The 25,422-nt window shown below is 38.1% G+C and overlaps 1 protein-coding gene across 7 annotated transcripts in view; it reads left to right on the forward strand.

Annotated features, from left to right (window-relative positions):
- ATP2C1 (ATPase secretory pathway Ca2+ transporting 1) overlaps window positions 1-25,422 on the forward strand; it is a 68,282-nt gene that overhangs the window by 14,461 nt on the left and 28,399 nt on the right. For 3 of the 7 annotated variants that reach the window (XM_053937447.1, XM_053937466.1, XM_053937482.1), the window contains 4 exons: window positions 19,318-19,428; window positions 20,338-20,454; window positions 21,962-22,051; window positions 24,748-24,783. In XM_053937447.1, the coding sequence (XP_053793422.1) occupies window positions 19,318-19,428; window positions 20,338-20,454; window positions 21,962-22,051; window positions 24,748-24,783 (354 nt within the window). Of the gene's footprint in view, window positions 1-4,871; window positions 4,981-5,491; window positions 5,643-5,701; window positions 5,721-19,317; window positions 19,429-20,337; window positions 20,455-21,961; window positions 22,052-24,747; window positions 24,784-25,422 lie in introns of those variants that run through there. The other 4 variants (XM_053937476.1, XM_053937494.1, XM_053937489.1 and 1 more) reach the window with 4 other exon arrangements.

A 25,422-nucleotide genomic window follows, 5' to 3' on the forward strand; every position in this document is an offset into this window, starting at 1 on the left:
GCACAAGGGCAGTCACAGAAGCCTGATTTTATGTCAACTTAAACTTCTGTGGTGCAGCACCCCTTCTCTGAATGTAGAATATTGGTAGGGATGCTGCTTAGGGATGGGATGACACAGTTAAATTCAAGTGCTTTAAAAATCAGTGAAATATAATTTAAGACTCCCATAAACCAAAGTTCCTTAATTAGCATAATTGCACAGTGTCAAGACAGGGCTGAGCCAAGGTAATTTGAAAACGTAGTTATGTTTCTTACATCTTAACATGCTCAGAATTATAAAATTAAACGAACACTTATTTCCGCTGGGAAAACTGTATCATTTTTCTTCTTTGAAACTTGAACTGATTTTATACATACACACACACACACCAAAAAAACCACTTGAACTTTAGGTGGACTTGCCTTGTGTTTTCCTCTGGAGAATTCAATTTGGAGATGAGGTGATTGCTTCTATCTGCTATCAGTTGAAAAGCATGGATAGAAAGGATGTGGAGATGAAATTTGCAACAAAGGCTTTACAAATGATGTGCCATTTAAAGCATGTACATGAGAAGCTCCAGTATCATCCCTCCTCTGTCCTGACTCCAGTCATACAAGAACTCTCAGGATTCTAAAAGCACTGGTGCATTTTTGACTTCCAGATGAAAGAGAACAAAAAATTTGATTAAATCAAATGGAAGTTGTCTTACCAGAAATCAGTTTTTTGCTTCCATGAAAACTAATTTATGCTCAGTGTATTGAGGGCTGTTTAAGTTATACCTAAAGCAACGCAAGCAAGCAGTGGAGAAGCCTGTTTTGACAGAAGGATCATAAATTAACCCTTTCTGACCCAAACTGAAGTCCTATAGAAAGCTTTGTCCATATTAAAGTATTATCAGTGATATGGCTCAGAAAAACACCTCTTGTTATAATGTATAAATAAATTCCTATGAGATTAACAAAATTTGTAATAGATTTCAGTAGCATTACTCAACACTGACAAACTTCAAACAAATGCATCTTGAGAAGGATACTATAAAACAATACTTTAAGAATCTGGAAGCTCACTTCAGAGCAACAAGTATTTCAAATGCTGTCATGGTCTGAAGAGTAACTTCAACAAAATTCTGTGTAATAAATCTCTAATCAGTGAACCATGCAGTTATAGGTATCCTTGTTATGTTTAAAATACATTTTGCTGCTTTTGGTAGTGCTGTAGCATGTGGGAGCCATTGAGATGAAGCTGAATTGATCAAGATCCCAAAGACTAAACCAAACTTGAAGTTCAGCTTGCATATAAACAAACTGCAGGTTAAGGCCTATCTGTTTAATGCCATTAGAGTGAATTCTCCCTTTTTTGCTTCCAAGTGATTGATAGTGCTTCCTGAAATGTAATGTATTTACTACTTTTTAATTTTTTAAAGCTAATTTTTCCAAGCTTTCCAGAGGCCTTTATTTCTTCTGAAGAAATAGAAAGATAGCTAAACCCAGCATTTTGGGTTGCTTCTAGATTCATACAGAAGTTATGCATGCTTTTTTACAGCTGCCTGTTATAAAACCCAACAAGTAATCAAAACCTAGACAACCAGTTCTGTTTATCAAGTCATTAGTTTTTAGCTCTGAAAGCTTAAGGGAGAAGAGAAAGTACTGAAAGCAGGAGTACCTATTTATGCACCCCACACCTGTTCTACCCTTTTGGCTATTCCAGAACAACTACTTCTGATTTAATTAGAGTAATCTATATTCACTGAATAGTCCAGAATATCCACTGAATATTCCAGGCATGAATCATTTCCAACATGAATTCAGGTGTGGGTCAGTTTGGGGTTGTGGGTCAGTTTGGGGTTGTGGGTCTGAAATAATCTAGTGGCTGCCTGCTGCTGACAGCCACTTACAGAAGACAAAGTCTGACTTGGCCATGGATAGGAGGTAAATTGTGAGAATTTCATGGGGAAATGACAGGGAGGGGATGGGGTGGTGGTGGTTGTTGGGTGTCAGGAACCTTTTCTTGTTGATGCAGAACACTAAGGTGGTGCTGTGTGGCATTGAAACCTGGTAACGTAGCAAAAGAAGGAGAACGCCTGGGGCAGGGAACTGCAGAACTGCTTAAGTTGCCATTGAACTCTCATGAAACTCTGCTCTCCTGAATGTAAACCTATTTCCAGAAGGTTTGCTTGCATTTATGAAGTATTTTCATGACTATGAACTAGAAAGAGAAAATGCTATCAACCAGCAGTGTTCATTCTTTCCCCCTCCAAACCTATCAGTCTTGCATATCCTTTCAAGTACTTTTTGAAAAAAAAGATTCTAACTGTGACATTTAAGGACTGTTTGTGTATATTTTCACTGGAATTATTCTATTTGGGCTAGACATGTTTGCTTACTGGAAATTCAGAGGAGCATTTCATTGCAAGATTTTTTTAAATATTAAAAGAAGTAAACCAAATATTATTGTAGTTTGTGAGTACAACTGGCTACGACAGGTTACTGTAAGCCAAGCCTTTTTTTAATTTCAGACTTATCTCTACAATCATATTTTAATAATGTGCTTTGGTTTGCCAAATAATGCCTTTACACACGCTTTAATGAGGCTTCCTGAAGATATTAAGGCTGTCCTAATACTCTTGTGAATCAAGCTCACATCAAGGATGGGATTTTTGAAGAAACAACATTTACCAGCATTTGTAAATAAAATACTTTGAGCATTTTTTATTAAACAGCCACTGTTTGTACGTGTGGAATATGGCAGAAACTGCAATATCATTTTCAAGGATGAATATAGTCCTTGTATAATGCTGAAGTGGCACTTCCCAGCTGCCTGGCAGCATCACAGGCTGTAGTATTGGTAGATGTACATAATGTGAAAGAGATTAAGCCTCAAAGATGAAACTTTTTTAGTTGTTGCTATAGAGTAGGACTTGCTTTTGACTTTTTTTCTTGTGAGATATGAGAACACAGAATGTTTGTGAACACAGATTGTTGTGACCAATCTAAGTAATGTTCAGGAACTCCCACTCTTCTCCCCAAAACTTTTCACAATGTAAAGAAGTCCAAACATTCTGCGGATGTAAACAGTATTAGGACCTACAGGTTTTGGTCTTTTCTCCATGAAATATTTACCTAAGTTTTTAATATTTAATGATAGCATATGATATTGAAAGCAAGACCTACCTGTTTTAACAAAGTACCTAAATGTTTTTCTTGTTGGGTGCATCAGTTTTGTGTTGAAATTGTGGCATTACAACTGTGAGTATGTCATGTGTGTCATGGAAGGGTTCTTAGTTTGCTTACATACAAATTAACAGAAGTGCTGTCTCGGAGGTCACTGCTACTTGTAGTGGGATACTTCATGGAGTAACCATGGAGATACTCAAGTAACATGGCAAATACATGGGGCAGATCAGAAATTATGTACTAGGTAATTTCAAACTATTAACCTGCCTGTTGTCATCTTAATTTCCTGAATGCAAATATCTGGAGCCTTTACTTTAGGGTAACACTTATAACTCTTCTTTACTTATCAAAATATATTGACAAATCTATATTACATTAGCACTCAAAGTTACCTTCAAAAGCTTCAGAAGAAGCAAGGATGCTCTTTAGCTTCAAGGGGCATGCTATTATGGGTTGTGAGATTCATTTGAAATGCTAAAATTCAGTTTTGTTAAATGTTGCTTATGAACTGACAAAGACTGAGTTTGGTTTCTTCTGCTGCTTAAGAAAAACAAAGCCAAGGTGACAGGTTGTTAATCATGAGATGTCAATGCAAGTGCTTTTTTCAGACCATATTGTCACTGCTCCTTTAGAAATGTGATGTAAAGCCTACAATTAGCATGTCTTCATTAGATTTTGACCTTGAGAGTTGAAAGGTATTTTGTTCTTGCTGGTAGCGTACATCATATCTTAAATTAAAATGAATCATCTCAGTGGAAGTTACTTTTACTTAAAAACTTCCCCAGCTGAAGAGCTTAGCATTGCAACTATAGTTTCAAATTATACTCCTTTGGTGTCTAGATGAACATAATTGAGTTCATAAAGCATTTTTCCCCTCAGAATTCAACTAGTTAGAGGTTGGAGGTTCCATAATTGGTAGCGAAAACCTACCTTTAAAATGGTTACCTGATGTGTTTTAAGACTTTTTTAACTGAGTTTTTTTCTGCTAACATTTACATCATATGTTTTGCTAACATATGATAATGCAGTGGCACAAAACCAACCAGGGCTGCCAGCCTAGTCTGGCTGTACTGTAACTAATAGGAGCTACCTAAGGCCTTAAGATGACTCTGGGGAGATTCCCATAAAGGAGGTGATGGACTCGCCGTCTCTGGAACTGTTCAAGAGGGGTCTGGATTTGGCACTGAGTGTTAGGGTTTAGTGGTTTAGGGGTGTGCTGGGAGCACAGTTGGACTGGACCATCTTAAAGGCCTTTCTTTTCCAGCCTTGATGATTCTGATTCTACTCCGTGTGCGTGACCCCGATTTACATGGGAGGGCAGCAGAGCAGCGCTCTGAGGCGAGCGGGAATGACGGGCTTGTTTTCCCACGCCAGGAGGGCCGGGTTTGGCTGCCGGCGCTGGCGGCGGGGCCGAAGGCACGGGCCGGGCCCCCAGCACAGCGCGTTGCTCCTCGCTCCCCGCGCCGGCCGCTCAACGCCGCCTCCGGATCCGCCTTCTCGCGGCACCGTGCGGCTGCAGCCCGGGCAGGGGCGAGGTGGGCACCGAGCGGGCGCCTCCACGGCTCCTGCAGGGGCTGGGCGTTCACACGCGTTCATTTTTAACCGCGGCACGGCTCGGCTCCCGCAGCCTGCGGAGCTGCCCGGCGCTGCGGCTGAAACTGCTCCGCCGCGCGGAGGTACCGGAGGCGGCATCGCGCGGCTGCCAGCGGGGAGCGGGCGGGTGTGGGCTCCGCCCGCCCTTCCGCCGCGGCGCCCCGCCCCGTCCGCCGCCTCTGCCCGCGGAAGTGAGCGGAGCGGGGATGCGGCCGCGCCGCCCCGACACTCCGAGGTGAGAGGCGCGGCCGAGCGCCGGGGCCGGGGCGGGCACCGTGCCGGAGCTGCCGCTTGCGCCTCTGTGCGCTGCCACAGCCGCCTCCCCCGCGCTGCCCCGCGGCCTGCGCTACGGTGCGGGCGGGGCCGGGGCGGCCGAGGGGGCTGCGGGCGGGGGTCGCTTCGGGCAGGCAGCGCTCCCCTTCACCGCTCCCCTGTCTCCCGCCTGGCGCCGAGGATGCGGGGTGCGGGCAGAGCGGGGAAGGGGGGGTTACTTGGGGTGAGGGTTTATTTTTAGGAGCGAACGCCCCTCCCCGGGCGGGACGAGGCTGTTAGAGGCGCTGGTGGCGAGGGGGAAGCGGCGGCGCTGCTCCTCCGTGTTGCTGGAGCTGCTGGGCGGCGAATCCTAATCCTCATCCTCGGTGGTCTCTGACAGCTCTGCGGGCTCGCTGGGCAGCCTATAGGGCTGCTTTTTTTTTTTTTTTTTATTTAATATTTTTTTCCTCTTTTAGCGTTGGTTTTTCTTGCAGATGTTGCTGCAGGTGGGGGCAAAGGGAGCACTGTGATTGCCTGGGATCTTGGGGCATTTCTCTCTTCACCTTTCCGCTCCCGCTCCAGCGCTGCTGTTGCTAAAGACTTTTGTAACTATCGACTCAAGTACAATTTCGATGGAAAATGAAGGTAAAGGTCTCATCAGAGTCACTGACTTCATTGGAGCTAAGAGGATTTTTGCATGCAATTTGGTGACAACTCCTTCTGGTGCGTGTGTATGTTTTACCGTTCCAGGGGTTCGCAGGGTTGCTCTCGTGTGCTAATCATGTGGTAGGGATTTTGATCTGCATTTCGAGGTTTAAGATTTGTAGCATCATCGTTTTTCTTTATTTGTGCTGATGCTTGTTGAACTAATTGTCAGACAGATTTTATTCTTTCTTCATATACAAAATATCTATTGTGCGTTTTAGTGCTCCGTGTGTTTGGAATAGAAATATTTTATTTAGATAGAAGATTCTCAGTATTAGTTGCTTGGTATTTGCTTCATTTATATGATTCTCTTAAGTTTTTATTTCAGGGTGAGATTGAGAAGCATTAGTTGCATTTTTCTTTGAAATATTTTGTGTATTTATATGTTCTTGAAAATGACTCAAATTTGCCCTCTTGGACAGTATTTAATTAAAAAGTGATACTGAAGTTTTGAGTACTGAAAGAAGTTGCTCTATTATGCTTTCCCCTTCTTGTCTCATTTGGAAATTACTTAACCTGGGGAATTACTTCAGTTTTCTCCTGCTGGCCTTTAGTTTATGCTCTGGGAACCTTGAAAGCCCCTTAAGCCCCTTTGCATTGTGATAGTGACTATGAACTTCATTGATTTGTTTTTTTCATTTTGTTTTTCTCTTTCTGTTTGACTCTGTATGTTGAAAATCTCTGAAATTTCTTTTTATTACTATATATATAAGAAAAGAACCATTGATACCCCCCCTTATGTCATCACTATTCTCTGAAAATGGGTGGGGGTTTAGGTGGCTACTGGATTTGTTTTGCTACAGGTTGTTACATGACATGTTAGACGCTCCTTTTTCTCTATCCCCTGTCTGAAAAGAGGAGTGCTTTTTTATGACTTGAATGAAGAGCTGAATTGAGAGGTAGACCTATATTATTTTTTATTATTGAATATTTTTCTGTTTTGAAATATGGTTGTTGTGGATGACTGGAAAGTTGTGGTAGTTGTGAAGTCCAGCCCATGTTGAAAATTATGTATGTAGGTTGTAATCATCTGGCATTTCAGAACTTTTTTCTAACTTCAAAATCATATTAGAATATTTTAAATTCTACTGATCATGGCCTCCAGCTGGATATTTGTAAGGAAAAGCATGGACTTTCTTAGGTAGCAGGAATTTTGAAGTGCTCAGAGCACAGATTGGTCTTCGTTTTTAGGGTCTGGATAGCTGACAGAAGTGGGGTCAGTGCCTTTGCATTGCAGTCACTGTTGCAAGCAAAAGGGTTTTGAATGGGCAACGCCCAGGAGCAGGGGAAGGCAAGCAGAGATAATACCACTGAATATAATTACAGTTAAGGGAAAAAAAATATCTGTGTGCCAAAATCCAAATGGCAGAAAGACTTGTAATACCTTACAGTTCTGTTACCAAATAAATAGTGTATCATAGATTGAGTGTACAGTTGAGTTGTGTGTGATAGTGTGGCTCTGTTCTAGTCTTCCAAATGCACAAAGGCATTTCTTATGAAAATGGCATTTCTTATGGAATAAATAAAGTTTGTGTAACAATTAGTAATATTTGTATGATAGAAATAACATTTAAAAAACTTTGACTGGGCGAAAATATTTTGATCAGATGCATATTTCAAAGGTCAAAATAAAGGCTGTTGTTTATTGAGGGTTTTCAAAATGGGGTAGGCTTATGGGGGTAGGAGAAAATGATGTATGATAAAAAGACTGGCGTGGTTCTCTGAACACATGAATTACTTCTCCACTTACTTCTCCACTATTTCTGCTTCCATATCCCTCCATCTCATAATTAATTGAGTCTCCAGATGGGTTTGGGTATTTACAACTGTATAATGTCTGTTTTGGTGTTCTTGGTACTTCTGAGCCCTTCTTTTTCTATCAGTGTGACATTTTGAGGCAGCTAGACACCAACAGCTTTCATACTGGAACTTCTCAGCACTCTTGATGTTCCTTAATGTATTTTTTTCCTGGCTACAGCTGAATTACCTTAGTAATCTTGTATAACAAAGATTGCATTTAGAATATTTTTAAGCTCTTTTTTTTCACTCAAGTATGTGTTTGAAAAGTCTCTTAGGTTTGGATATTGAGCAAGAGAGGGCAGATTGTGGTTTTTATTTCCTTTCTGTGTTTGAATGAATATTCAAGATGGGGAAGTGATGAGATGGTTAGGAAAAGTGATGTTTTTTGGTGTTAATTCAGTACTCATATTGTGTGTTTATCTCCAGACTAGTTAATGTTTTTCTTAAGACTTTGTGGTTCCTGTTTCTTGTGTTGGGTTGATTGAATTCCTGCAAAAATTCGTGTTTCTCGTGGTAATGGGGAAAAGAGATTTTCCCATCATAGGAAGACTTTTGCCTGATCATAAACCTATGACTTAGAGGAATGATGTTTGTATTTCCATTTGGAAAGAGTGAATTTTTTGACTTCTTTCTGTAAGAGGAGCTTTTTCTTAAACTGTGGGCAGTTAACAAAATCTTGCATAGACAAAATATGGTTTTGTAAATTTTGGATCTCTCCATCGATACCTATTTTGGATCTCTCCATTGATACCTCTGGGCCATTTGAAGTAATTTTTTGTAATGTAGTCTTAAATTTTTTTCTTCCTCTTATCAACATCTTTTACATTGTGATTTAAGCTGTTTGTTTGAATCAAGATTACCTTGTAGAAGTCTACCTTTTAGTAGAAAAATAAATAACAGGTTTCATAGACTTTGAGTTTCTTTGAGGTCAGAGCATGACCACGAATATGAATTGTTAAATAGGAGTCCTGTTTTGTTTTTAAAGCCTTTAGGTAGGATTTATTTTCATATCATCAAGACCTGAATGGAAGAGGTCAAAGTAATCTTTTTCCTGCAAAAAAGATTTTCCCAAAATCATATGGAAGGTTGGTACAAAAATTCAGACCAGACTTGCTGCGTGTAATAAAACATTGTGTGGTGATTCAGAAATCCTCCTTCATCCTCATTGTTTTGAGTCCTAGTTAATTTTAGCTAATCTTCAAAGATAATGGTTAACTTCAGCCTATGGTCCATAGTAATTTCAGGATAATTTTGATGCTTGGATGAATAGGGAGATGTAAGTGAAGACTGTTTTATTTCTTAGAAAAAGGTACTTCAGTTCTTCATAAAATCCTGACAGATCAATAATTTTTCTCTGTCTTGTACTTAAGTGCAGTTGAATTTCCTAGTGGGTTTCATGGGTGGTGTTTTTTTTTTTTGTTTTGGTGTTTTTTTTTTTTTTTTAATGACAAAAATGGATTTAGTTGCTAAGCTATCAGATTGAAGATCAGTGAATAGATTTTGGGTTTTGGAGGCAGTGAGTTTAAGCACCCTGGACTGGCTCATCATGGATTAGGCAGCTGTAAGTACTAACAAAGGGGTGGAGCTTGTGTACATGCAACAGACAGTAGAGGGGGGAGGGATGCCTGCGGCAGCAGTGGCTTGAAAACAAATTAAATGGTTCCAGAGTGGCATCGTTAGTTGTTCATTAGGTAATATCCAAAATAATCAGATTGAAATTTGTGATGAAAAATGTTGGAGGTTCTCAAATGGACTTGGTGTTACCACAGCAGTTCAGGTTCTTTTTGGAATGTAGATGATTTCTTAACAAATTAGTAGGTGGAAACAAGAAATTTGATATTCATTGATTACAGTTTTTTACTATCTACAGCTTGTAGAAAGCTAGAAACGAATACAGCATACGCTTATGTTGGCAGAAGCTACATCTTTTGAATTTGGAGGTTGAGAGAGGAGAATTGTTCATTTTTTTAAAAAAAGTGGAAGTTTTCACTCAAGACCAATTCTATTCCTATATTTAGACAGTACTTCAATAACTTAAATAACTGCTAAGTTAATATATCTTAGAATTAATATGTATTAGAAACATGTATTTCCTTTTTAAATGAACAGTCAGAGTCATCTTTTAGTCTGTTTGGTTGATGATAGTTTTAGCCTTTTCTTTCCCCTTTTTTCCCGATGCAGGTAACTTGGAAATGTACAATAACCTAGAAGTGATTTAACATGGTGTCACTTTGAGTTCATGTGTTGCAGAATGTATGTTTAGCTATTTTGCTCCCTTTGTAAATTCTTTATTTAGAGAGTCTATGGTATAATCTGAGGCAGGAGGAGCATTGCTGTAAGGAAAATGCAGACAAAATTCAACAAAAGAGAAACAAACTTTTTTTTTCTTTTTTTTTGTGAAGAGTGACAAACATGCAGGGATTTTGGGCATCTTGGGGTGCTCTTCTGTAGGACTGAATAAAAGGGTCTCCTTATAGTTGAAAAAAGATCCTGCTTCTGAGCTGTGTTCCTATGCTAGTGTTGTGTTGACTGTCATGGTTGTTGAGTTTTTCTGGCTTGCAGGCTTGGCAGAAGGTTAGCCCAGCCCTTCCTTGCCCTTGTTGGGCAGCTTTCTGTTGAGTTGGAAAATTGAATGGGTTCATGAAGAGTTTAGGTAATGCTGAAAAAGGTGAGGGACAGAGTGAGACCTGTTAGCTTGACTCAGTTCCTGACATAATCATGGCTTCCATTCAGTATCAATTCACCCACAGGCCACGGTGGAATTTTGCAAGAGTGACATAAGTTAATAAATAGATTTTTAGTTGTGAGATATGCTTTTGATCTGGTGAAAGAGTTCAGATGATACCTAATTGACATTGGGTGATAAAATTGACATTTGCAGTGTGGTTTGTAGAAGCTAAAAGGAATGATAAAGTTACAATGCAGCGAAGAGAGTGAAAATAAAATGCAGTAATCAAGGTATAAATTAGGGACAAGCATCTGTTTCTAGTTATTTGTTTTGTAAACATTCTGCTCCAAACAATTAGAAAGAACAAAATGGATAATGGGTTAACAGATGCCATCTACGGAATCTTCTACAAAGGGTTTTAAAGTATTTTTAAATCATAAGTTTTCTGCAGCACTTTTTTCTGCATACATAATTCACCAAAAAAAAGAAGCATTGTGAATACAGTGTTGCTGCTTTCGTGGTACTAATCATAAGAAAATTTATTATCATAAGTAGAGTAATTATGCAGTGAGTTATGTTTGCAATTAAATTGACACTGACACTAGCTGGGTCCTGAGAACTGTTGTGAACAGTAAGTTCAGTAATTTTTTTACCTAGAAATTTATTTTGTTGCATTATGAAGAGAGTGCATAGCTGTCAAAGATATCATCAACTATGGGGTCTTGAAGCTTCATTATTTTAAACAAATACTGAGAGAATATTTGTATTGCTGTTTTTGCTCAGTACCAGTTTATGGCAACTAAATTCTGCATGTCATGGATACATTAGCAGCATATCCCAGGGTGATAAAGTTCTTCATTTTAGTGTTTGCCATTCAAGTGCTATCCTTGATTCAGAGAAGCTCAGCACTTCAGAGTGTTATGAGTGTTGGAGAGCAGCCATATGATCTTATTTCTAAGCTTAAATGTTCTCTTCTAGAAAGTTAGTGACTCTGGCAAGATAAATGACTGATATTTAGACCCAAGGTTTTTTGGCTTTTAACTTCTAAAGGGTGTCCTGTGAATCAGTATTTAAGCTGAAGCAGGAGCTTTTTAGAGTCAAATGAGGTATGGCCAGCAGGGCTCTCTTCCTTGGTTGGTGAATTTCTGAACTGATAAGCTTTGCTTTCATCGAGGCACTAGCATTGATTTGATCATTTTAGTGTGCTCTTTGGATTGTTTATCTTTTTTTCCTTCTGATTAATAAGTAATGACAAATGTAAGAAATGTCCAAGCAGACTTTTCCAGTGTTCAAGGAATTTTTTTGAACAGGAAGATTGAAAACTGAATATTTTGGCCAACCAACTATAGATAGGTCTGATGTGTTTGTCAATGGCTTAGTGGTAAAGCTGAGGTCATCTCCAGGCTTTCAACAATGAGACTTTAAACCCATTATAGTACATCCTCCAGAGTCTGCATAGATGCTCTAGATGGTAAATCTTTTGTAGAAATGAAGTAGAAAATGTGTTTGGCATTCTTAAGTTTCCCCTGTATTCTACATTAAATAAGCTAAAGGAAGATAAAGTGGTGTTGGAGGTTTAGCTGGATCTTTTTTGCCATTGCTTTGACAGTCAACAGCACTGCAGTCAGGTTAAGGTATGATTATTTTTGTGAAATGTTTTCTCTAGCTAGAGAGGGGCAGTTGTCACTCTCAAGGTTTGCAAAATAACCACACAGTGTATACTATGATTATAGTAAACTGTCCATCTTTACTTTTTACTTGTAGCCTCAGTTGAGTTAGATGTCCTACTTTGTTTTTTAAATTAAAGAAGACGTGGGGAAACATCCTGAAAGAGTGAAATATATTCCAGTTATGGAGACACATTTCTCAGAGAGTATTCATGGAAAGTACTTTTAGGACTTGAAAATAGGTCTTGAGACTATTGTAGAGTTAATAAATTGCATGATAAATGGATCATCTTAGTCTTTATTGCACTGCCTGAAGTAGATGGGGTTGGGGAAAGGTCGCTTAAATATTTTATGACTTTTAAGGTAGGACAAATGTTGAGATTTAAAATGACCAGTGCCAGTATTTGATTTCTGTTTCTTATTTGATCAGAAATGCCAAAGTTGTGTATCAAAGAGTATGGTTCTGCATTATGATTGTTTCATGGCCATAGTGAAAGTCCTAAGCACTGCTGAAGTGGTACTGGAATATGAGGCAGGGGTTTCTTCAGGCTTGCAGAGCAGCTTAGCAGGTTGTTCTCCTAATTTGGGTGTTTATATTTCTTTGGTTAGTGGGTGGTGTCTTGCCCTTTTTCTATAAAGTATTATGAAATGACACACAATAGCAAGGGGCTGAAACTGTGACCTCCCAGGATAAAATTACTCTACAAGGAGAACTCATTAATGCAAATTAGTGTTTTTCTTTCCTTCTGGCTTTTTTTAGAGTCAGAACTTTTCTGTGTGAACTTCCTTTGATGTGGGGGCTCCTGGTAAATGTTTTAACTAAAATACTGTTGAATAGGAACAAATTTTTTTGACTGTTAGAATACAGGATTGCTGCAGCTGTTTCCCCAGAAGTGAAAAATCATCACACTTTTCCAGAGGAGTACATTCAAAAAAAGACAGTAGACAGTTACTTCAAAGCCTTCAAAAAGTATTTCTTCTTTTGAGCAAACAGTGCCTGGTAGAAAACAAGAGGCTCATTAGTTTGTAGACTTCAATCTTTCATGGGGTGGGAAGGGACAGCTCTTTGCAGTGACAAGCAAAATACTCTTTTTGCAAATTGGTCGTGGATGTTTGTGTTGAATAAGTGTTGGCCCTTTTTGTTCTAAAAGCCTTATTACCCACAGAGGTATGTGTCAGGGTTTAATGCTCTCTGACTAGGTTCTTTTAGATAACCCACATAAAGAGGGTGCAGCATTGAATGTTAGGGCAACAAAACTGTTGAAGGTCTGAAGCACAAATCAGACCTTCAGCAGGTGAGGAAGCAGTTGAGGGAGCTGGGGTTTAGTCTGGAGAAAAGGAGGAGGAGGGGAGACCTTATTGCCCTCTAGAACTGCCCAAAAGGAGGGTGTAGCCAGGTGTGGGTTGGTCTCTTCTCTCAGGCAACTCATGACAGGACAAGAGGACATATCCTCAAGTTGTGCCTGAGGGAAGTTTAGCTTGGTCATTAGGAGGAATTTCTTCACAGAAAGGGTGATTAGACACTGGAATGGACTGTCCAGGGAGATGGTGGAATCACCATCCCTGGAGGTGTTTAAGGAAAGACTGGATGTGGCACTCAGTGCCATGGTCCAGTCACCATGGTGATATTTGGTCATAGGTTGGGCCCTGATCTCAGAGGTCTTTTCCAACTTAATAGATTCTGTGATATCAAATGTGTGTGTTTGAAGATACTTGATGTTATGTGGGTTTTTTATTTTGTAGCAGAAGGACACATGCATATTATGTTTTCAGTATATTTTATAAGTACAGTTTGTTATTAGCAAAATGCAGACATTTCAATTCACAGTTCAATCACAATACCAATGTGATTCCTATTTCCTGTCTAGAATATTTTCACCATTGTCATGCTGGGTATCCCTCATCGCCAAAAAGGATCATGTGGGTTGAGACCCCATATGGTGTTCCTGAAATTTTGTCAGTGGTTCAGTGCATGTGGTCAGTAAGCAGCGTGAGCCTGACCAGCAGGGGGGGGATGCAAACTCAGACATTAGCATTCTTTTGATGAAATTGGGGAGAAACATTCACACCACCAGTTGATCCACTCAGCTGACTGAGGTGTTTATCCAAAGCAGAGGCCACCCTCCTGTTCCACTGTGTAGAGGTCAAGTCAGCCTCTTTGCAACAGCTGTGCTTTGTCACACCCTGCGTTATTTCCTGAGATTTGTGGATGCTTCACCCTCGCTCATCTCCTACAAGCCTTCTGTTACATGGCTTTGTGGTCAGCCACTGTACTTGAATATTTATACTATCTAAATATACAGGAATTTGAGGCTCATTTGAGAAGTTGCTAGTCTATCACAGTTGGTCTTCATGATTTAATCACATGTAAGGTACAAACAACTGTATCGGTGCAGTCTGTAAAGATAAAGCCTTTCTCAATATTACTTCCAATTTTATGCACATAATTAAAATATAGATAAATTAGTTCAAAAGCCAAGAATAAGACAGTAAAAATCAGAGTTTACTTAAATAAGAGTTTGCTTAAATTTGTAGCTTGACTGCATTTATAATTTGTGAACTTGATTGCACTGGTTTTTATTTATTTTATTAAGTCTCTATTTACCACACTCAGCTGCTTCTTCCTGCTTCTTCTGCTAGCATAACTGGTTAATTTCTCTGGAGATTTAATTACTGTTAAAATCTGGTGGAGTATCACAGATAAAATTGAGTCATAGTCACAACCATGTTGAATATTGCTGGTTTCAGAATGGTCTGAGGGGTCTTTGTGTGTTCCTGTCTACCTTACCTCCACTTCTGGAATCCTGCTATTGCTTCAGGGATTTGCTTCTGGCTGTACAGTTGGTCTAGGATTTACTGTAACTATTAAGTGTGCCTAATGCAGTTTTTTGTGTGTGTGTGTTTGGCTTTTTGTGTCTTGTCATCACTTGGCCATAGTTCTGTGCTGGGACTTGTATTGAGGTTCCAGAAGCACTTTGCCTTCTAAACAAAAGGGGCAGGGAAAGATGGCATGAACATCTAGTGAGATAGGTATTTTTAAGGGCATTGTTAGCTAGTGACTCTGTGGAATCACAGTTGTGATGCTGAGCAATGATCTATTGAAATAGAGAGCTTGGTGATGCTTAAGATAGATAAGATAGTTCTGCTTTAAAGAAGACAGTTAAAAATGCATTTCCAAAACCTCTAGCCACAGTGTCCAAATCAGCAGGAGAGGATTCTGCAGTGATTCTTCATATCTGATGGAACTGACAGAAAAAAAGGATTGCTTCCATTCTGGGTAGTCTTCTCCTTAAAAATACCTTTTGCAGCCAAGAGTCTTTGCCTAGTGGGAACTGTGTCCAAAGTCTTTGTGCATCCACAGGGAGAGTCAGACTTCTGTGCCCATTGACATCTAGGTGATCTCTAGGTCTGTGTATTTTCAGGATTCCAGACAGTGCAGAAGAGGTAAGCACTTGGTATTTAAGTATCTTACTGTATGCATGGGTGTCTGTGTTGTCCCTGTGCACCTATTATCCGCGCTCTGAATTGTACAGACTTGGAGAAGAACATGCTTTTTAATATCTGAGCTTTTTAAAACTTTCAGTGTATATCACACACAGCTTGATCATACAGAAAGTTCAGGAAATGGGAACTTGTATGTTTCAGTCTGGTGTTCAGTGAAATACCCTTTATTATGTTGAACACTACTGGTTTTTTTAGTGTGGGGAAGGTAGATTAAAAATGAAAACTAATTCTTACGGTGGGTGAGGAAGTCCTTAGTCTTTTGGGATCCTAGTAAAGAAAGGCATGAAAAGCAGATGACTGTGAATAATTGAGAAAAGGCAATAGCAAGGTATAAAATCACCTTTCTGGTGCTGGAAATCCTGAGATGATACAGCTTTGGAAAGATCTCTGGTCAAGGCATGGCACATTGTTTGCTCATTGTACATTAGTACTGTTACGGGGTTTTACAGTACAGAGTCATCCATCACTGATAGTAGTCTGGAATCAGAGCTTTGAAGTGTCCCATGGACAAAGTGCTCTAATATCCTTACCTCATTAATAAAACTGCAGTTCCTGAGCAAGGTGCAGGTAATATTTCAAGTGGGAAAGACATCATACTGTACACATACTTAAAATGAAATGCCCATTGATTAGTTACACATTGATTACATGGACATTCATTAATTGTGCTATTGATTGGACACAGCATGACTCAGTAAGGATCACACGGTATCCATGATAATCATGTACCTGAATGTGGGTCACTGACTGCTCACACAGTAATAATCTTACAGGTGGATCATTACAGACAAGTTGAAAGGTCTTTCTAGTACTTGAATGGGCTTGAAAGGGGTTCAGTTTTACTGGGATGATGGGACAGATTCAGACAGATTTAGTGAGCTGTTCATATGGACCTGAAGATTCAGAAGGAATCTCAAAGAATCAGAATTTTTTTCAGTACCTCAACTTAAATTTAAATGTCATTGTTTTGTGAACATCTGGGGTTTTTTTTCACTTTTGCTGTTCTTTATAGATTTGTTTCTCTACTACGTTTGTATTTCATACTTGTAGGTCAGTTGAGTAGCTTTATATAACATTTGGAGACCTTTATATTGGCTAATTAGCCAAAGTGTTTTGGTTACCAGTTTGTCTAAAACTAGATTTTCCTGTGAGAGTGTTCTGAATTTTTAGACTGCTCTTGCTGAGTGTGTGTCCTTCCATTTGCATTCTCTGAGCAAGATCTAAAGTTCCCCTTAAAAATAATTGTGAAAATATACTGATGTCAGTGAACCCAACTGATGGATAATGGACTTACGGTGCTAAGCTGAGAAAAGCAATGGTAAAGGTAAGCTGTTGGTACTTCATATTGGTCATGGTAGAAGGCAGTTAGGCAGGCTCTTGTAGCCTATGAGAAAGAAGAAACAGTAACATGTTGCTGTTAATTAGTTGACTATATTTTTCTTCAGAGAAAACAGAAGGGAACTCTGAATTTCTAGTAGTTTAAGTCTTCCAGACAAATTTGTATTTATTTTGCTAAACATCCTTTGGTCACAGTTCCATGGTCGTATGATTGATGCATATTTCTTGGCCTAGAGATGATGCTGTGTACCTTGGAAGTGGTCCAAGAAAAGCCCTTCCTGAGGCAGTTGTGTATTTTTGTTAGTTAGCATCCTGCTTTGTTCCTTGGTGGAATTAGCTGCAAGTGGGGAATGGAAAGCTGTAGACATAGAAGCTTCAGTGGTGATGTGTGCTGCCTATCCAGTACCTGACATTCGCCAGTATAATTTCTTAGCCTGTATTTTCTTTACCCATAAAAAAACTTGGCTGCAATGAAATACTGAATTATTTTAAGGTATCAACCAATGAATGACAGAAAATTAATTGCAGCATAGGATGGAAAGAAATTTTGCTGTATGTGGGTTGTCTCCTTTAGTACAGAGCACTGTGGTTCTGGGAATAGCTTCTGTTGGATACCTTAAAAGGTGGTGCGGAGGCCCAGATCTCTGGTGGGCAGCAGTGCAAAGGACTGTGGAGAGCACTTGCCAACAGAATAGAAAAAATAACTTTTCTAGTTTTGTGGAAGTAAAAGATACATAGTAAAAGCAAAATAATTTGCTTGAATACAGTTATTGTGGTCCAGCAGATAGCAAGCACAGCTGTTTTTTGGACCTAAATCTGTTGGTGTAACCTACTTTATATTTTGTGAGAGGAACAGTGATTGATTTCTCATTGGCTAAGCAATTGAAATTTAATTTGTGACAGTGTTAGACATTTGAAGCTGTTCTTTTCTGAACTGTGAATGTAGTTTAATCTGCAAAAATTGTAGAGGGTTTTTAGAAATTAGACGAGGATCCATACAGGATTATTGTACCATGCGTAATTCTGCTCTGGTAAAAGGAGCTGGTTATAAGAAGACTTTCTGAGCCTTTATCTTTCTGATTCTATATCAGATTTTCTCTGTAGATTTTTTCCACCAAATACAGTACAGCGTTCTTTGTAAAAGTGGGAGATAATGTGAATGAAATACATTCGATAAGACTGGCTTTTTTGACTTTGTCACAAAAAGGTTGTCAAAATAAGCTTGGTTGTTACACTGCAGTTCTGTGCTAATGAAGATTTATTTGAAAAACAAACCTGGTCTCTGAGAGAACATTAACATTTCCATTTAAGAATATTTAAATTCTTAAAATGATCTTTAAAAAATGTTATTAGACTTCCTGAAGCCCTAATTGATAATATTAGGGAAATGACCAGTCACGTGTCCTTTTTTGGAGTTGTTTGTGTTTAGCAGTGATGTCAGTTGTTACAGGGAAAAAGATTTTTCTCAGAGCTAAAATTTTAATGGCTGTCAGTTCATTTCTGCCTGCCCTTACTGGGAAAGCATGGTTGCTCAGCATTTTTGTTGAGAATGTGGAATCATCTTGGTCAAAGTCATATGTTTGTGGGCTTGTTTTGGAGCAGCACTTAGGCTTAATGTTTTTCTGCCTGAAACTGCTGTTCGGTAGCTACAAAGAAAATGAGCTACAATAGAGTAGTAGTAGAGTACATGGCCAACAAACAGCGTGCAATACAGAAAATGAAGATCGCCATACCTTTTCTGGGACATAAAGTGCTGGAATCTCTTAATGTGTTGTCATCTTTAGGTACTCGTATTTTAAGTCTCAGCACACATAGAGGAGTTATATACAATACAGTAATTATTTCCTAAAGCATAAACCTGCCATTTGAAATTCTGTGCAAGTATAATGTGAAAGCCATTTCTGTGGTCTGCATGTTTGCATGTTAGGTCTCTTCCAGTTAATGGTGGGGGGATGTATGTGCAGCATGAAGTATTAATTGTGGGTGCAGTGAGACAGCAGGAAAAAGAGTATCACTCCAGCTTCTCATGTAAACAAAAGTCAGAAACTCTGAAGTTTCATTAAATATCAAAGCAGTGCTGACCTATGCAATCAATGTTGCTATTTTGCTCTTCTGTAGTTCACAGAATTTTAGCTTCCTAAAATTACAGAAAACATTACTTTTTATAGTATTGATTTGAAGCTTTTGTACTGTAGTCAAGTTTTATGGCTTCACTTGCATCTGTACTCTTGAGGTTTTCTTACTGGTGTTTCTCCTTTCTTTGTACAAGAAAATGTAAATAGACCTGCTTAGAGCACCTTCATTAATGACTAGAAAGTAGGAGCAGGGAGTGAAATTTATCTGGAGCAACTTTCTGACCTAATATCGATGATTATGAGCTAAATGATTATCAAGTTATTTTGCTGTTAGGATCTCTGCCATCACTGAACATGTTACAGAAATTAGTGTTCTCACTTGCATATCTAATGTTTTATTATTGCAGGTGGTAACTGCATGAAAGTAAGTTGAATTGTGGAGTATTTAAGTGCAATGTTTATAAAAAACTGCCTTTGAATGGCATAAATACATAATTGCTCTGGCATGTGTTGTTTAAAATAAAACATTAGCAGTCCCCTTCTGACTTTGGTTTTGTGTCTAGGTTGCACGTCTTCAAAAAATCCCTGATGGTGACAATGAGACAATGATTCCTGTACTGTCTTCAAAAAAAGCAAGTGAATTGCCAGTTGATGAAGTAGCAAGTATTCTGCAAGTAAGTAATTTTTTTCATATCAAAAGAATGTATTGATGTTAACAAACAATAAGTTTGATATTTCTTAAGACAGATCTTGTAATTGAAAGTTGATGCATTATCATGCAGTTTGATGTTAGCTATTACCTGCTTCTAAAAGCAAGTTGATTTTTAAATTGTTACTAGAAATTCTCTAATCTCTTAATATTAAACCAAAAAAATCGGGATTTTGCAGAGGGAGTGAGATTAATCTTGAAAATGTTTGGATTTGTCTGCTTTGAAAATTGCAATTTGTTAATAAAAATCCTAGAGTCAGTCTTACTATAAAATTGTCGTGGGTTTTTCTTTTTTTATTGCTTCCATTTCTCTAAGGAATCTTTAATATACTTATTTTGGTAACCACCATCTTAATTGGAGAAACAGGACTGAGAAAGCTACCCATTGACAGATTTATGAACCATTCAATCTGGGTTAATTTTCATGATAGATGGTCTTTTCTCGTTTTCTGTATGCTTGACTGCTTGAGGAGTACACCATGATAAATGTTGGTCACTGACAACTCAAGATTTTGAAGCTATCACAGTCATTTGGCTGAGTCATTGAACTTCTGATGTAACTCTCAAGAGTCTGAAAGATGCCCACAGTTTGATTTGTTGTAGGGTTTTTTGCAAGGAAGATTAGCAGTCATTTACAGATGTGAAGCAACATCTGCTTCCATAGTTCTTCTGTGAATTTTTGATTGAATTCCTTAAATACTGCCAGAGTTTTAAAATAATAGTTAGCTTTTATTGTCATACAAACAGTAGTACCAAGCTTGTCTTTCTGATGTTGCCCAAATCCATATAATTGAAGGCTGTGTATTTGTATTTGTGTGAATTTACCCCAGCTTCTCAGTGTAATTACTGTTTCATTCTTTGCATATTTTAATAGGCTAATCTTCAGAATGGCTTAAAAAACTGTGAGGTTTGTCATAGACGGGCATTCCATGGATGGAATGAATTTGATATTAGTGAAGATGAACCATTGTGGAAAAAATATATATCCCAGGTGAAGATTTTTGTCCTTTTTGCTTCTAAAACTTTTCAATAGTTTTGGTCTTTATTTTGTTTTGTTTAGCTTTTGTATACGTGAACATATTTTGGTAAAAGTGGGAAAAATCTAGTTGAGTGGGAAACTACAGCTTGTAAAATTTATATCTAGTTTATCTATTGAGAAAGCTTTTACTTAGGCATGTATCTATAAACATCACAGTGTTTTGATTGTGATCTGTTCTTAAATGTATGTTCATAGCTATTCAAAAGGTGCCATTCATAACTAGCTTGAGGGCTAGAAAAGCAGAATATACGTCCCTGTAGTCAAACTTGGTCCTGAGTTGTACTAAGATCAGAGAACAATGCATATGACCATTGGTAAATATTTAAATGGAATGTGAAATATGAATAACTTGATAGGAAATTTCAGAAAGCAAAACTGCTGCCCTTGATCTGAGGGTGGAGGTGGGACCAGCCTTGATTCTGGTGTTGAGCAGAACTGGCAAGAGTCAAGTGTGAATTTGTTTCTTATGAGTGTGATATATCTCAAATGCATATATACATATCTGATGTGAAAGTGTCACTACTTTCTCCTCCCTACCCATCCTGCCCCCCAGCTATACAAGATATTTACACAGATGATTCTTCCAATGAATTTGTAATGTTAAATATTTTGGGCATTGTTTGCTGCACCTTGGCTGTGCAACAGTGCAAGCCTGACGTTGCGCTCTGTGGTTGACTGTGTGTTCCTTGGGAGAGATTAAAAAGGCTTTCAGTGCTTTGATGATGGTAGTGGTGGGAACACATCCCATCCTGGCTGTACACTGGCATGAGTGCTATATTTTCAAGTGTGTAGGGTCAATTACTCAGATGCAGCGGAACACTTCTAAGGCATACTTGCTTTGAATGTGCTTATCAGATCTTCTTTTGGAATGTTCTTCAACTGAATTATAGGAATGTTCATTTTTTGTAGTGTTTCTCAAAAAAATCAGCACATTAGCAACCAGCTGTCATAGAAGCAAGATCCTTTATTGTTTTAGCCTTAAAAAACTGTGGAAATCATATGATAAAAGGAAAACTTTTACCTTGTAAAAGAAGAAATAATGAATTGAAAGTTAAGAAATATATTGCTACCTTAATAGTGATCAGTTGCTGGAACAGGATCAGTCTTTTACCTCAAAGACATTTTGAATGTGTTTCAGACTTCTTTTTGTATGTTTAAATACAGTATAAACAGTTATAGGAGATTATTCTTTTTGCAGAAAATGCGAATCAAGAAATGTAAGAAACATTTTCTTCCTGTTACATATTTAATACAGTCTATTCAAGGTCTTTGATATTTAAAAGAAAGCGCCCCAAGTAAGCATCTGAACTGTAGAGTTAGCTTTTCTTTGCGCTGCTAGGTTATAAATATTTTAATAATAGAATAATATGTTTCAAAAATAGATCTGGTGTGCTCTGAGGGAGTAGGTAAAATAGCCTTTCTGTCAATGTGGCTGAATTACTCTTCTGTTTCATTTCAGTTTAAAAACCCCCTTATTATGCTTCTCCTGGCATCTGCAGTCATCAGTGTTGTAATGCATCAGTTTGATGATGCTGTCAGTATTACTGTGGTAAGCAACTAAAATTTTGTCTTGTTTGGGAGTACTTGGGGAATGTGTGACCACATGTGTGTTCAGCATCACGAAAATGCCAGTGTGGGGTGGGATCACTTGAATACAGTTACTGAGTTGGATTTGTGTGTTATCATTAAATCCATTTAGTTCATGACTGGATTTTGGTTTTTTCCTTTTCTTTGATTGAGAGCAGAAATACATCCATGAATAATTTTTAGCTGCTTCTTGCATATTTTCTATTGGTAAAATGCCTGTCTTTAGGCATTTGTTTGAGAAGAAAATTTTTGTATATTCTGTGTAATTTTAATCTAAAATTATGATTTAATTTCAAATTGAAGCCAACAAAAACCTTCTGTGAATTTACTTGAAAGATGTAATCTTTTAAAACATGAAGTAAAATCTGAACTGTCTAGAAATGACAGAAGAAAGAAGCTGAAATAATAAATTTTTGTAGAAAGTTGCAGTTAAATAGGGTGCTGAACTAGTGAGCCAAATATAGTACTCATAACTGTCAGTGCAATTGGCACAGAGAAGAAAACTGTAATCCCTTTGACCTTTTCGGGGTCATAGGTGGTGACTGAAAATCATGATTTCTGTATGACTAGAGGCACATTCTAGCTGGGTTTTTTTCCTGTTTTGTCTTACCTCTGCATTTCCCGTGTTGACTTTACTTTTGTACATAGAGTAACTGGAGGTTTGCTCCTAACCTCTCTGTTTTTTTATAAAGAATAATTGCCTTTGAAAGATAACCTGTGTGTCCTCTTAAAGATAAAACTTGCAATTTTGAATTTGAGTGTAGTGTTAGTCTGGAATAGTTTGTTGTCTTCCTAAGTTGGATGTACGTAAATTGTTGTATTATGAAATATATTTAATTATTGTGGCTGAAAGATGACTTATTTAATGTTTTTTTTCCCCTTGGTTAGTGCTTTTAATTCTATTTCTTAACTCTCTTGAGCAAGGCAATGAGAAAAGACCAATGCAGTTAGTGTAAGAGAGCAGTAATTTCTGCATTCTTTGTTACAGCCTGGGAAGGAATCTTTTAATAGCCTTGTGAACATTGGTAGAAATATCTTAAAATATGGAGAAAAAGTGTGATTGAGTTAAAGTTATCAGCTGTGTGTTTTGTCTAACTTCTGTCTAACTTGTACCATTTTGTCTTGTTATTCTCAATAATGCCCACTTTATCGCCAAGTCAATATTTATTTCATTTTCAGATGATGGTGCAATTTTTCTATGACTATGCATTGTGTTCAGAGCCTTGGCAACAAAACTCATTTGATACTAAAGATCAATGACATCTATTACTCTTGATAGCATTGCTGTCTTGTGCTGCTTCTGCCATCCTTTTAGCTCTGCTGGTACAAATGTAAAACTCCTTGATCTGGACTGGGAACTGATGAAGATTAAAAGAAAAATAAAATCATTAAAATTGTTAATAAATCATTTGGCTTCTTAATGCAAGCCATTACCCACAGACACAAGCTGAGAGACTGATGTGAGGCTGGGAATGCAAAGCTTTTTCAGGTAGTGGTCTGTGGAGTATAATACAGCCTCCAAAAACCATGCAGCTGTGGTGGAAGTATTCCATGGAAAGATGAAATATATATAGTTATTTCCTCATATTGAGTTGGTGAGGCTAATGTTACTATCACAAGTAAGGTGGATTTACTGAAGCGTTCAAGAGAGTTTTTCACTTGCAAAATAGTAATATCTTGGTTATTTTTAATAGTTGCTATGTGTACTTGAAAGGCTTAATTAATGGTTGATGTGTTATGGTTCTGGAAAAAAATCAGTGTAACAATTCAGCTTGAGTAACAAATTCAGCTAATGTAGCAATATGAGAGTGTATTGAAGGAGAAGATGAGACTTGCTTTACAGCCAACTCTGATCTTTGTTGTTTCCTGGAATAGATTTATTTCATTTGTTCACTTTCACATCACATGCTTAGAAGCCCTGTAATGTTTATGTTGAAGTGTTGCAACCAGAATTGTATGTGATAGAGGGGACTATGAAGGCTGCTCTTGAGGCCTTAGTACTTATCTTGGATTTTTCCTAGTGAACAACACTTTTTAGCTTTTTTGTTTGGGATCTCTGACATCCTGTCTGTTTGGGTTGTGCTCGGTGTTCAGTTTCACTCTGTGGGTGCCTTGGGCAGAGTTTCTGAGGCTCATCCTCCTCTTGTTCTTGCTAGGATGTTTTATGGCTCCAGACTGGTTCTTCAGCTTTCTGCCTTTTATCTGGTGTTTCTGTTCAAATTCTTGGAATTTGAATGAAACCACATCAGTGACGCCCTGTAGTAGTTAATGCACTTTTGTTCTTGTCACAGAAAACACCAGTCAGTTTTTCTATTTGTGTCATGGATCTCTTTTCATTGCTGTCTCTTATTCACTGTTTAGAAACACGAAGCAGAGGCAATTTTTCAAGTTTGCTATCTAGTTATTAATCTTATTTGTAGTAAAATCAGGTTGTTGCATTCTTGGACATGACTGAAGCAGGTGCAAATAGATAATGACATTGCTTTTATGACAGACCTGAGAGATACAGAGTGATTTTGAGCATGAGAAAATTAGTTTGTTTCCAAATCATCTTGTTAATATGTAGTAACAACTATGACTGATCAAAATCAAATATGATTGCTTATTTTCATGGTCATTTGGAATGCTTTTATCCTACCCACTTCTGTTCTCTTGCAGGCAATAGTCATTGTTGTTACAGTTGCCTTTGTTCAGGTAAGACAGGTGTCGTCCAAGTAAGATCATTGCTTTTATGGAAATTCCTTTATTACAAAGACTGAAGCAGTTGTCTTCGTGCATTGCGCTGTGAATGGTTGAGTAATGTGCTTTCATCCAAGTCTTTGCCTTTTCTAAAGTGCGTGATTTGTCCTGCTTTTACCATGTTGACATTTATGCACCCGTATCAGCATTATACTCAGCAATAAGAGTACTTGTAAGGGAGTCCTTGTAATAAACAGCGTAGAAGTACGTAAACATCTAACTTCATAGAAAAGATTGTGAAAATGTAGCTCTTGCTTTAATTTTGTGCAGAAATGGAAACAAAGATTGTTTCCCAAGTCATAAAAAAGTTTTCTTTCTGTAAATGCACAGCTTTAGCCAGGGTGTGCCTAAAGCAGAATTGCTTTGTGTGTTTGTGCTTTTTATCTTAATTTTGTAACCTGTTTATCGAGTTAAAGATGAGCTGTGTTAGCTTGGTTCTCTGGGGAGCTAAGAACATGAACACAGTATTTTTGGTACTCATTTATTAAACTGTAGCATTCAATAATGTGTCTGATCCCTGAGTTCAGAAGAATTCTAGTAAGTATTATAAAGACCTGAAAATACTGAAGGAAAATGCAAAGGACCTCTGCTGTT

This window comes from Vidua chalybeata, chromosome 1, assembly GCF_026979565.1.
Source record: "Vidua chalybeata isolate OUT-0048 chromosome 1, bVidCha1 merged haplotype, whole genome shotgun sequence".
In the NCBI taxonomy this organism is placed as follows: domain Eukaryota; kingdom Metazoa; phylum Chordata; class Aves; order Passeriformes; family Viduidae; genus Vidua; species Vidua chalybeata.